This window comes from Sinohyriopsis cumingii, chromosome 5, assembly GCF_028554795.1.
Source record: "Sinohyriopsis cumingii isolate HCF-2022 chromosome 5, ASM2855479v2, whole genome shotgun sequence".
Classification (NCBI taxonomy): domain Eukaryota; kingdom Metazoa; phylum Mollusca; class Bivalvia; order Unionida; family Unionidae; genus Sinohyriopsis; species Sinohyriopsis cumingii.
In genome coordinates, this window is record NC_142965.1 from 97839206 (window position 1) to 97854203 (window position 14998).

At 35.1% G+C, this 14998-nt stretch overlaps 1 protein-coding gene across 4 annotated transcripts in view; it reads right to left on the reverse strand.

Moving 5' to 3' along the window:
* Positions 1 to 14998, reverse strand: part of LOC149799841 (cohesin subunit SA-1-like) — a 161918-nt gene that overhangs the window by 117112 nt on the left and 29808 nt on the right. For all 4 annotated transcript variants that reach the window (XM_089959257.1, XM_089959258.1, XM_089959256.1 and 1 more), the window contains exons 11-13: positions 13953 to 14175; positions 11062 to 11176; positions 9823 to 9929 (exon numbers count right to left, since the gene is read on the reverse strand). In XM_089959257.1, coding sequence (XP_089815383.1) covers positions 9823 to 9929; positions 11062 to 11176; positions 13953 to 14175 — 445 coding nt within the window. The remainder of the gene's footprint in view (positions 1 to 9822; positions 9930 to 11061; positions 11177 to 13952; positions 14176 to 14998) is intronic.

Here is a 14998-nt window from a genome sequence, read left to right on the forward strand (position 1 = left end):
TCATAACATAAGCATACATGGTATTGCAAGATCATAACATAAATATACCTGGTATTGCAAGATCATAACATAAGCGTACCTGGTATTGCAAGATCATAACATATGCATACCTCATATTGCAAGATCATAACATAAAGGTACCTGGCATTGCAAGATCATACGTATACCTGGTATTGCAAGAAATAACATAAGGATACCTTGTATTGCAAGATCACAACATAAGTATACCTGGTATTGCAGGATCATAACATAAGTGTACCTGGTATTGCAAGATCATAACATAAGTGTACATGGTATTGCAAGACCATAACATAGAGATACCTGGTATTGCAAGATCATAACATAAGGACACCTGGCATTGCAAGATCATAACAAAAGGATATCTGGTATTGCAAGATCATAACATAAGGATACCTTGTATTGCAAGATCATAACACAAGTGTACCTGGTATTGCAAGATCATAACATAAGTGTACCTGGTATTGCAAGATCATAACATATGCATACCTCGTATTGCAAGATCATAACATAAAGATACCTGGCATTGCAAGATGATAACATAACGATACCTGGTATTGCAAGATCATAGCATAAGGATACCTGGTATTGCAAGATCATAACATAAGGTACCTGGTATTGCAAGATCATAACATAAAGGTACCTGGTATTGCAAGATCATAACATAAGCATACCTGGTATTGCAAGATCATAACATAGAGAACCCTGGTATTGCAAGATCATAACATAAGGTTATCTGGTATCGCAAGATCATAACATAAGCATACCAGGTATTGCAAGATCATAACATAAAGATATCTGGTATTGCAAGATCATAACATAAGGATACCTGGTATTGCAAGATCATAACATAAGGATACCTGGCATTGCAAGATCATAACATAAGGATACCTGGCGTTGCAAGATCATAACATTAGAGAACCCTGGTATTGCAAGATCATAACATAAGGATATCTGGTATCGCAAGATCATAACATAAGCATACCAGGTATTGCAAGATCATAACATAAAGATATCTGGTATTGCAAGATCATAACATAAGGATACCTGGTATTGCAAGATAATAACACAGAGATACCGGGTATTGGAAGATCATAACATATGGACATGGAATTGCATCATAACATAGAGATACCTGGTATTGCAAGAACATAAGGATACCTGGCATTTCAAGATCATAACCCAAAGATACCTGGTATTGCAAGATCATAACATAAGGATACCTGGTAGTGCAAGATCATAACATAAGGATACCTGGTATTGCAAGATCATAACATAAGTGTACCTGGTATTGCAAGATCATAACATAAGGATACCTGGTATTGCTAGATCATAACTTAAGCATACCTGGCATTGCAAGATCATAACATAAAGACACCTGGCATTGCAAGATCATAACATAAGGATACCTGGCATTGCAAGATCATAACATAAACATACCTGGTATTGCAAGATCATAACATAAAGATCCCTGGCATTACAAGATCATAACATAAGGATACCTGGAATAGCAAGATCATAACATATGGACCTGGAATTGCAAGATCATAACATAATCATACTTGGCATTGCAAGATTATAACATAAAGATATCTGGTATTGCAAGATCATAAAATAAGCATACATGGTATTGCAAGATCATAACATAAGGATACCTGGTATTGCAAGATCATAACATAAGTGTATCTGGTATTGCAAGATCATAACATAAAGATACCTGGTATTGCAAGAATATAACATAAAGATATCTGGTATTGCAAGATCATAACTGGTGCTGCAAGATCATAACAAAGAGATACCTGGTATTGCACAATCATAACATAAGGATACCTGGTGGTACAAGATCATCACATAAGGATACCTGGTATTGCAAGATCATAACATAAGGATACCTGGTATTGCAAGATCATAAGATAAGGATACATGGTATTGCACGATCATAACATAAAGATACCTGGTATTGCATGATCATAACATAAGCATACCTGGCATTGCAAGATCATAACATAAAGATACCTGGTATTGCAAGATCATAACATAAGCATACATGGTATTGCAAGATCATAAAATAAGGATACCTAGTATTGCAAGATCATATCAGAAGTGTACCTGGTATTGCAAGATCATAATATAAGGATACCAGGTATTTCAAGTTCATAACATACGCATACATGGTATTGCAAGATCATAACATAAGGATACCTGGTATTGCAAGATCATAACATAAGCGTACCTGGTATTGCAAGATCATAACATTAAGATACCTGGTATTTAAAGACCATAACATAAGCGTACCTGATATTGCAAGATCATAGCATAAGGATACCTGGTATTTAAAGACCATAACATAAGGATACCTGGTATTGCAAGATCATAACATAAGTGTACCTGGTATTGCAAAATCATAACATAAAGATACCTGGTATTGCAAGATTATAACATAAAGATATCTGGTATTGCAAGATCATAACATAACTGGTGGTGCAAGATCATAACAGAGATACCTGGTATTGCACGATCATAACATAAGGATACCTGGTGGTGCAAGATCATAACATAAGGATATCTTGTATTGCAAGATCATAACATAAGCATACATGGTATTGCAAGATCATAACATAATGACACCTGGCATTGCAAGATCATAACATAAGGATACCTGGTATTGCACGATCATAACATAAGGGTACCTGGTATTGCAAGGTCATAAAATAAAGATACCTGGTATTGCAAGATCATAACATAAGCATACCTGGCATTGCAAGATCATAACATAAGGATACCTGGTATTGCAAGATCATAACATAAGCATACATGGTATTGCAAGATCATAACATAAGGATACCTGGTATTGCAAGATCATAACATAAGTGTACCTGGTATTGCAAGATCATAACATAAGGATACCTGGCATTTCAAGATCATAGCATAAGCATACATGGTATTGCAAGATCATAACATAAGGATACCTGGTATTGCAAGATCATAACATAAGCGTACCTGGCATTGCAAGATCATAACATAAAGATACCTGATATTGCAAGATCATAACATAAGCATACATGGTATTGCAAGATCATAACATAAAGATACCTGGTATTTAAAGACCATAACATAAGCGTACCTAGTATTGCAAGATCATAGCATAAGGATACCTGGTATTGCAAGATCATAACATAAGGATACCTGGCATTGCAAGATCATAACATAAGGATACCTGGCATTGCAAGATCATAACATAAGGATACCGGGTATTGCAAGATCATAACATAAAGATATCTGGTATTGCAAGATCATAACACAGAGATACCTGGTATTGCAAGATCATAACATAAGGATACCTGATATTGCAAGATCATAATATAAGGATACCTGGTATTGCAAGATCATAACATAAAGATATCTGGTATTGCAAGATCATAACATAAGGATACCTGGCATTGCAAAATAATAACACAGAGATACCTGGTATTGCAAGATCATAACATAAGCGTACCTGGTACTGCAAGATCATAACATTGAGATACCTGGTAGTGCAAGATCATAACATAAGGATACTTGGTATTGCAAGATCATAACATAGAGATACCTGGCATTGCCAGATCATAATAAAAAGATACATGGTATTGCAAGATCATAACACAAGCATACCTGGTATTGCAAGATCATAATATAAGGATACCTGGTATTGCAAGATCATAACATAGAGATACCTGGTATTGCAAGATCATAACATAAGCGTACCTGGCATTGCAAGATCATAACATAAGGATACCTGATATTGCAAGATCATAACATAAGTGTACCTGGTATTGCAAGATCATAACATAAAGATACCTGGTATTGCAAGAATATAACATAAAGATATCTGGTATTGCAAGATCATAACTGGTGCTGCAAGATCATAACATAGAGATACCTGGTATTGCACAATCATAACTTAAGGATACCTGGTGGTACAAGATCATAACATAAGGATACCTGGTATTGCAAGATCATAACATAAGGATACCTGCTATTGCAAGATCATAACATAAGGATACCTGGTATTGCAAGATCATAACATAAAGATACCTGGTATTTCAAGATCATAACATAAGCATACATGGTATTGCAAGATCATAAAATAAGGATACCTGATATTGCAAGATCATGACAGAAGTGTACCTGGTATTGCAAGATCATAATATAAGGATACCAGGTATTTCAAGATCATAACATACGCATACATGGTATTGCAAGATCATAACATAAGGATACCTGGTATTGCAAGATCATAACATAAGCGTACCTGGAATTGCAAGATCATAACATAAAGATACTGGTATTGCAAGATTATAACATAAGCATACCTGGCATTGCAAGATCAGGGATCGTCCTGGGCTTCGCCAATGTCGCAAATTGCGATTTTGTTTTTTTATTGGCGACAAAAATATCCCATCTGGTGATTTTTTTGGTGACATACTTTTTGGTTATTTAATTTGTACATACAATCATGGATTTGGACTGGATAAATTAAAAGGCAGAACGAAAGGAAGCCACAAACTTGACTAAGCAATGCATTGGAATAAATCTGTTACACAAACGATCCTTTGTTCTTATTGACAACCCCATCTTTACAGTGCATTGTTACATTATAATCTGCTTATGTTGACATCTGGGTTGAGTACTGTATGCTGCGATACAGTCAATCATGCTACCGCACTATACCTACAACTGACCGACTTCTGAAGATGCGAATAGAACAGATACAATTAATTGTATGGCTAATCCTTCTGTTTTTTTTGTATACATATGCCAATACAATAGTTTTGCTGAACCTTCACAGAAAACTGATAACCTTTGAAGTACCGACTACTGTGTATAAATACAAAGCAAATGGAAAAAAATCTCAATCACAATTACATCTGTCGCCAGTGCAGCATTTTACTCATTGATCTTTTCCTTTTGCCATCAGTCCCGTGTTACGGCTGCAGAGACTTAAACTCCGCAACAAGAAATAGCAACAAAAAAAAAAAAAAAAAAAAAAAAACAGTTCTGCATAATTAATAATAATTATTTATTTCTCAAAATACAGGAGTGAAAGAATCCCTAAATTGGGTGTGAATTTATGCTTATATATACGGTCCAATATTGCCAGGTGTTGACTCGTGTAAGCTTCGTTCGTGGGAATGGAGATCCTATTTTTCTTGTCGAGAAAATTTATACAGCATTCAGTGATCATTCTTGGGACTTAGGAAGCAATTCACTACAAGCTTTGTGAAGCTAGCCATAAAGGGCGGGGGGGGGGCTGCTGAGAGACTACTGGTGTCACCTGTCAGCACTGAGGACTGTGAACGTGGATTCAGTAAGATGAACCTCATAAAAACTGACATCAGAAATAAGCTCTGCATCTCATCTCTCGAGAATTTAATGAGAATCAGCATGTACAGATGTGAAAAATTAGACTTTGAAACTGCATTCAACAAGTGGGCAGCCCTAAAATCGTGATGGATCTTCATGTAACACTTTGTAACATTCTGTTAATGCTTGTTGTAATTAAAGTATTAACTAATCCATCTTTTGTAATTTTCATTGCCTGTTACATTAACAGACTAAATTAACACTTGGAAAACTGTACACTACTTTTTTTGGCGACACTTTTTGAAAATTGGCGACAAAATATTGAGGTTGGCGATTTTTTTGGCGACAGCTTTTTAAAAGCCAGGACCATCCCTGCAAGATCATAACATAAAGATACCTGGTATTGCAAGATCATAACATAAGGATACCTGGTATTGCAAGATCATAACAGAAGTGTACCTGGCATTGCAAGATCATAATATAAGGATACCTGATATTTCAAGATCATAACATAAGCATACATGGTATTGCAAGATCATAACATAAGGATACCTGGTATTGCAAGATCATAACATAAGCGTACCTGGTATTGCAAGATCATAACATTAAGATACCTGGTATTTAAAGACCATAACATAAGCGCACCTGGTATTGCAAGATCATAGCATAAGGATACCTGGTATTTAAAGACCATAACATAAGGATACCTGGTATTGCAAGATCATAACATAAGTGTACCTGGTATTGCAAAATCATAACATAAAGATACCTGGTATTGCAAGATTATAACATAAAGATATCTGGTATTGTAAGATCATAACATAACTGGTGGTGCAAGATCATAACAGAGATACCTGGTATTGCACGATCATAACATAAGGATACCTGGTGGTGCAAGATCATAACATATGGATATCTTGTATTGCAAGATCATAACATAAGCATACATGGTATTGCAAGATCATAACATAAGCATACATGGTATTGCAAGATCATAACATAATGACACCTGGCATTGCAAGATCATAACATAAGGATACCTGGTATTGCACGATCATAACATAAGGATACCTGGTATTGCAAGGTCATAAAATAAAGATACCTGGTATTGCAAGATCATAACATAAGCGTACCTGGCATTGCAAGATCATAACATAAGGATACCTGGTATTGCAAGATCATAACATAAGCATACATGGTATTGCAAGATCATAACATAAGGATACCTGGTATTGCAAGATCATAACATAAGTGTACCTGGTATTGCAAGATCATAACATAAGGATACCTGGCATTTCAAGATCATAGCATAAGCATACATGGTATTGCAAGATCATAACATAAGGATACCTGGTATTGCAAGATCATAACATAAGCGTACCTGGCATTGCAAGATCATAACATAAAGATACCTGATATTGCAAGATCATAACATAAGCATACATGGTATTGCAAGATCATAACATAAAGATACCTGGTATTTAAAGACCATAACATAAGCGTACCTAGTATTGCAAGATCATAGCATAAGGATACCTGGTATTACAAGATCATAACATAAGGATACCTGGCATTGCAAGATCATAACATAAGGATACCTGGCATTGCAAGATCATAACATAAGGATACCGGGTATTGCAAGATCATAACATAAAGATATCTGGTATTGCAAGATCATAACACAGATACCTGGTATTGCAAGATCATAACATAAGGATACCTGGTATTGCAAGATCATAATATAAGGATACCTGGTATTGCAAGATCATAACATAAAGATATCTGGTATTGCAAGATCATAACATAAGGATACCTGGCATTGCAAAATAATAACACAGAGATACCTGGTATTGCAAGATCATAACATAAGCGTACCTGGTACTGCAAGATCATAACATTGAGATACCTGGTAGTGCAAGATCATAACATAAGGATACCTGGTATTGCAAGATCATAACAGAAGTGTACCTGGTATTGCAAGATCATAATATAAGGATACCTGATATTTCAAGATCATAACATAAGCATACATGGTATTGCAAGATCATAACATAAGGATACCTGGTATTGCAAGATCATAACATAAGCGTACCTGGTATTGCAAGATCATAACATTAAGATACCTGGTATTTAAAGACCATAACATAAGTGCACCTGGTATTGCAAGATCATAGCATAAGGATACCTGGTATTTAAAGACCATAACATAAGGATACCTGGTATTGCAAGATCATAACATAAGTGTACCTGGTATTGCAAAATCATAACATAAAGATACCTGGTATTGCAAGATTATAACATAAAGATATCTGGTATTGTAAGATCATAACATAACTGGTGGTGCAAGATCATAACAGAGATACCTGGTATTGCACGATCATAACATAAGGATACCTGGTGGTGCAAGATCATAACATAAGGATATCTTGTATTGCAAGATCATAACATAAGCATACATGGTATTGCAAGATCATAACATAAGCATACATGGTATTGCAAGATCATAACATAAGCATACATGGTATTGCAAAATCATAACATAATGACACCTGGCATTGCAAGATCATAACATAAGGATACCTGGTATTGCACGATCATAACATAAGGATACCTGGTATTGCAAGGTCATAAAATAAAGATACCTGGTATTGCAAGATCATAACATAAGCGTACCTGGCATTGCAAGATCATAACATAAGGATACCTGGTATTGCAAGATCATAACATAAGCATACATGGTATTGCAAGATCATAACATAAGGATACCTGGTATTGCAAGATCATAACATAAGTGTACCTGGTATTGCAAGATCATAACATAAGGATACCTGGCATTTCAAGATCATAGCATAAGCATACATGGTATTGCAAGATCATAACATAAGGATACCTGGTATTGCAAGATCATAACATAAGCGTACCTGGCATTGCAAGATCATAACATAAAGATACCTGATATTGCAAGATCATAACATAAGCATACATGGTATTGCAAGATCATAACATAAAGATACCTGGTATTTAAAGACCATAACATAAGCGTACCTAGTATTGCAAGATCATAGCATAAGGATACCTGGTATTACAAGATCATAACATAAGGATACCTGGCATTGCAAGATCATAACATAAGGATACCTGGCATTGCAAGATCATAACATAAGGATACCGGCTATTGCAAGATCATAACATAAAGATATCTGGTATTGCAAGATCATAACACAGAGATACCTGGTATTGCAAGATCATAACATAAGGATACCTGGTATTGCAAGATCATAATATAAGGATACCTGGTATTGCAAGATCATAACATAAAGATATCTGGTATTGCAAGATCATAACATAAGGATACCTGGCATTGCAAGATCATAACATAAGGATACCGGCTATTGCAAGATCATAACATAAAGATATCTGGTATTGCAAGATCATAACACAGAGATACCTGGTATTGCAAGATCATAACATAAGGATACCTGGTATTGCAAGATCATAATATAAGGATACCTGGTATTGCAAGATCATAACATAAAGATATCTGGTATTGCAAGATCATAACATAAGCGTACCTGGTACTGCAAGATCATAACATTGAGATACCTGGTAGTGCAAGATCATAACATAAGGATACTTGGTATTGCAAGATCATAACATAGAGATACCTGGCACTGCCAGATCATAATAAAAAGATACCTGGTATTGCAAGATCATAACACAAGCATACCTGGTATTGCAAGATCATAATATAAGGATACCTGGTATTGCAAGATCATGACATAGAGATACCTGGTATTGCAAGATCATAACATAAGCGTACCTGGCATTGCAAGATCATAACATAAAGATACCTGGTATTGCAAGATCATAGCATAAGCATACCTGGTATTGCAAGATCATAACATAAGGATACCTGGTATTGCAAGATCATAACATAAGCATACCTGGCATTGCCAGATCATAATATAAAGATACCTGGCATTGCAAGATCATAAGTTTACCTGGTATTGCAAGATCATAACATAAAGATAACTGGTACTGCAAGATCATAACATAAGGATACCTGGTATTGCAAGATCATAACATAAGCATACCTGGTATTGCAAGATCATAACATAAAGATACCTGGTACTGCTAGATCATAACATAAGCATACCTAGCATTGCAAGATCATAACATAAGGATACATGGTATTGCTAGATCATAACATAAGTGAACCTGGCATTACAAGGTCACATGTGAGTGTACAAGATATACTTGCTTGTTAGCAAAGTCCAACTGCAAACAACATAGATTATTCCTAACAAACTAGACAGCTCTTGGATTTAAACTTGCATAAACTTTAAAAATCAACTGCATCTCAGAAAATAATATTTAAGCTTAACTGCATCAGAAGACTTGCCCTTCTTTTGACTGCAACAGTAGCTTCATTTACTAATAACACAAGACTGTCAAACTCACCTTTCTATTTCCTGGACCACGCCCAACAGGAGATTCCCCTGTTCCAGCCTGCTTTACACAGCACACCATGATTTCTATCAGACTGGTCTCCTGCCTGTCATCGAGGGCTGTTTTGGAAGAGAACAACCACTTTCATGGTAGGATCGTTCACAAATGTTTACGGAGAAAAATGATGAAATTGTACACAAATTAATTATGTTGGGAATGAAATAAATCTGTCATAATCTTATTTATGACAAATGCAGGCTTATATCTGTGCACGACTATCCATCTTGAAACTATATTTGTTTTAAAAGTTAAAACCTGAACATCAAGAAGTTTTGTAAAAACCACATATATAAGGGATCAGTTTCAGAACATGTGAAAGTATGTCTACTTGTGGTTGACAGCCATGAACTAGGACTTTAGTACATTTTTCACATGCTTACTGCTGACATCTTTAAAATGCAAGGGACTTTTATTACATTTCTCACAACAGATTATATAGCTCACCATTCCACTAACTTTCCTGCTATCCATTAAAAGTATGCAGTGTGTGTCAGCATGACCAGATTCAAGAGAATAAACCAGTAAAATTAAAAGATGACAAAGTACATTCTTGACAAACTAAAACCGAATATGAAGAAAACATTATTTTCATATTGAACTTGTACCGACTGTGACCTTGGACCTTCAGACCCCAGAATTTAAAGGTTTCTTTATTAGCCCAATTACAAGCCATTATAGGGTTCATACAGAATTCTGAATGATAAATTCAAAGACTTTTCCCAAACCTTCAAAGACCACAAACAGAGATTTCCAAGACCTATTTTCACTAACATTTTGTATACAAGTTATATGAGAAAACAACAAATGCAAAATATTACAATATTGTTTAATGATGAAATTCAAACTATAATTAATTTCCATAAATTGCTTTATAATGATCTGGAAGATATGTTAACATTCATTGTTATTTCAGGAATATTTAACTTATGAATCAGATTTAATACAAAATAAATGACCTTTGACCAAAATCATTGGTAGGGTTCTTCTTATACCAAAGGTAAGCCTTCAAGAAATTGTGGTAACTGTAGATGGTGGACAACTAGAGTTTGCATGAGGAAACAAAACTCACAAAAGACAATGGACTGACAACATTAAAATATAAAATGCTCTGCCTTATGGTTGGCATATAAAAACAGTAAAAGTACTTTGGTGCAGTACTAACAGAATCTTAGCATGAGATGGGGACCATACCTTCCTCCCCTTTGCCTGGCTCCTCCAGCAAAAGATCTGTCATACATTCCCAGTCCTTCATCATTTCATTAATCTCCCAGAGACTATCCACCAGGTATGCACCATGCTCATGTAGCTGTAACAGGCAACAATAATAAAAAAATTAAAGTGGCCATTACAGATTTCTGGCAGAGACTGCTGGTGGAGTAACTTTACCTACAAATTGTGTATGGCATTTGCTAACAGAAACTCAGCTTGTTTATAGACTCTTCTTTATATCATTCCTGGCTTGTACACATAAATCTTGCAGAAAAAGAAAGACAACCTGCTAAACAAAACTTGCATCTTCCACAAATGTAATTTATTTGGTTATATAAAAGCTGGAAAGGTATCATTTGTTTCCCCCAATGAATGCCAATTAATATTTCTGGGTGAAAAGGATAGATAAAAATTTTACATACAAGGAGGTAACACGCATGCATGCATGCACACACACGAACATTAGCAGAATCAATACAGTAAATGAACATTTCAAATAAAAGGCAACCCGGTATACAATAGATATATTATATATGTAATCAGAAATAGAAATATGCCAAATACTCAAACGAAAATCAGTCTTTTTTTGACATTTTGCTTAGAAACAAAAATTATTTTTTAAAAAAGTTATCCCGTTAATAATCAATAGAAGAATGACAATATAAATGACTTTTGTGTGCAGAAGTCTGAATACAATTTATGTTTAAATTTTTTTTTATGACTATAATTTTTTTTATACCTGGACTGTTGTACCTTAGAAATATTTTCCAACTTAAAATAATATACCAAAATACTTGACCAGAACTTCAGCATTCAAAGACAATTTCCAAAATTGTGTATCTACATATACAATGTTTTGCTGTAATACTGAGAAAGTGTACAAGATCTGGACAATCAGTTCCAAATATGTATGTTCTGTCAAATTTCTCATTATTAAAATTATGCTTCAAACAATAATGTAAGTGGTTATTGCTCAACTGTGCCAACAAGGCTTGAACAAAAAACAAAAAAAGAAAGACCCAAATTCAAAAAGTCACAAAATATGTAATGGCTTGCAAATTTACTGAGGTCAAACCATTTCAAACTTTATGGCTTCAATAGATTTTGTTGCAAGTGTGCCAAATTTGGGATGGACCTACAAGCATTCAGACATACAGTAGACAAAACAATCTGCTCATTTCTTAAGATAAAAACCATAGCTCTGCCAATGATGATGCCAACATAAAAGTTATATCTGTATCTAACTATGTATGAAAGCCAGTATTTTTCATGCATGTCAAAAGTCTCTTTGGTAGCCATATTGGGTAAGATTGGCTTCATTATCATTCGTGAACAACCAGACATTATGAGAAAACCTTTGGTGAAAACCCAACATGAATATCAGCATCAATTCAAGAGTGGCGATAAGATTTTCAAGCTGACTGCCATGGTAGCCAAAGTGGATATCAAATCATCAAAACTTTAACTTAGAACCAACTAAACAAAATAAGTCTTTTGCTGAAAACCCCATTAATATAACCAAAAATCCAGGAGTAGCAATAACAAGAGTTTCAAAATAGTTGAAATTATGCCCTTATTGAAAGCTATATCCATACCATTTTAATTCAGAATCAACTATATGTAATTATTCTTTTGGTGAAATCCCATGCCAATATGATTTTCTATTCAGGACTAGCAATGACAAGTTAGCATCCACAGTAAGTATACTGGAGTCACATCTGCAAAATTTCATTAACATCCAACTAGATATCACTTAAAGACTTTTGGTGAAAACTCCATTTTCATATGACCATCAACTCAGGAGGAATAGCAATAACAAGATTTTCAAGATGACCGCTGTGGTGGCTATATTTAGGTCAGACCAACACCATTTTCTTTTGGAACCAAGTAGATGTCACAAAAACTTTGATGAAAAGTCCATGACAACATAACTTACTGTCAAGCAGGAGGATCAGTAGCAAAATTTCCAAGATGCCTGCTATGGTGGCCGTAATGGATGTCTAAACACCATATTTAATTAGGATCAACTAGACGTCATATGAAGTCCTATGAAAACCCCATGTCAACATGAGTATAAATAGTTTCAATATGGCTACCATGGTGGCCAAATCAGACATCATTTTCATTAAATGACCAACTAAACTGTAAGATGTCTTCAATTCAAAAGCTAACGTTGATATGGCTATCAATCAGCAGTAGTAGCAGTAACATGATTTTTAGATGACCACTGTGTCAGCCATATTGGATTTCAGGTTGCGCCATTTTCAGTGAGGACCAATGAAACATAATTTTAAGAATTCTGCTGAAAACACGATGCTGATATCACTTCAGTTCAAGAGCAGTATTGATATGATTTTCAAGATAGCTGCCATGGCAACCATATGGAAGGTCAGACTGGCACAGTTCTCATTCAGGACCAACTTGACAACATAAGAAGCCTTGGTGTGAAAATCCCATGCTCATATGACCTTCCATTCATCAAGAGTACCAATAACAAGCAGCATCATTTTCATTTAGGACCAACAAGACCTTGTAATAAAAGTTACATGACAATACTCCTAGTAGTTTTGGAGGAAAGGAGATAATAATCTTATGCCAACCCATAAGATGTTCCAGTCTATGACCAACTGAGGTAAAATAAAATAATTGTTTTGTCCACAAGCTGTAACATGGGCTTGGGCACTGGGCTAGGTATGCATCACAGAATATATATGATGAGATGCGTCAACCTTGAGTCCCATGAAAACACCACTATAGCTGAGATAATGGCACCAGTATAACTTTTCAAAAGCTCTTAACCATCAACCTGTTCCCATTATGTCTTGAGCAGAGGTCAGACACAAAACCCATCACATTGAACTCAATATACTTACCTCACTTTCAATGAAGAATTGCACAAGATCTCTAATAAGTGGAGTGTTAGGGCTTCTTTTTTTACCCTTCCCTGTACGAAGATTTCGTGTTGCCTCTTCATCTCTTCTGAACAATTTAGCATTTAGAAATTCACCTGCAGCCTGGGCTATTTGTCGATGTGAAGAATACACTAACTCATACACATTTTCACAGTCCTTATCTGACAATACAGTTTCTCCAAGCCTGCAAAGTAGAAAGTACAATCTTTCACCATCTCAACCAAAATATGCACTTTGAAAATTGTCGATCAAGCAAGAAAAGAAAAAAAGTCATCCCTCATTTTTCATAATACAAGCAATGAAAAGTGCTGAAGAGAGCTGCCCTTGAACAAGATTATCATTTATCGAGTTAAACCCAAGTACAATTCATCCATTTTTGAACTAACCTGCATAGTGATATCGTTTAGCAGGAAGTTAAAATATTGAACCTAAGGGGATCTGTAGCAAAGAAATGCAAAGCCAAGTAGACTAAGATATGCATAAATATGCAAGGTTTAATGGAACATGAACACAATCAAGGCTAATGACAAGAAAGTTTAGGTATCCCAAAACGAACAAAACAACAAGAAAGCTAATAAAAACAATACAAACTTATTAAGTCATATTTCTAAATAAATAGCACTCTTTTATAAAGTTCAAGATCTTCTCAACCAGAACATCATCTTGGAAAACATCCAAGGGCAAAAAATTGCCTCCATTATTTACCTCTTGCTACATGCTGAAGGGCACATCAGATCTATTCTACACCACTGAGCCCACTGGGGCAGAGTAAAATAATGTGCCCTATTAGGACATCTGCACATCATTGACTCCAGCACTATATTTCACATTTGAATATCTTAAGACCATGATTCTATTCTTATGACCAATGCCTTCAAATAATGATTATATTATGAACTTAATGCAGTAATAGGAGACCATGGAATGAAGTGAGTTTAAACAATCCGCAATTCCAAACCAGAGCTACTTCAATGGCTCTCCATGGGAAATGAAATTCTAAAGTAAAT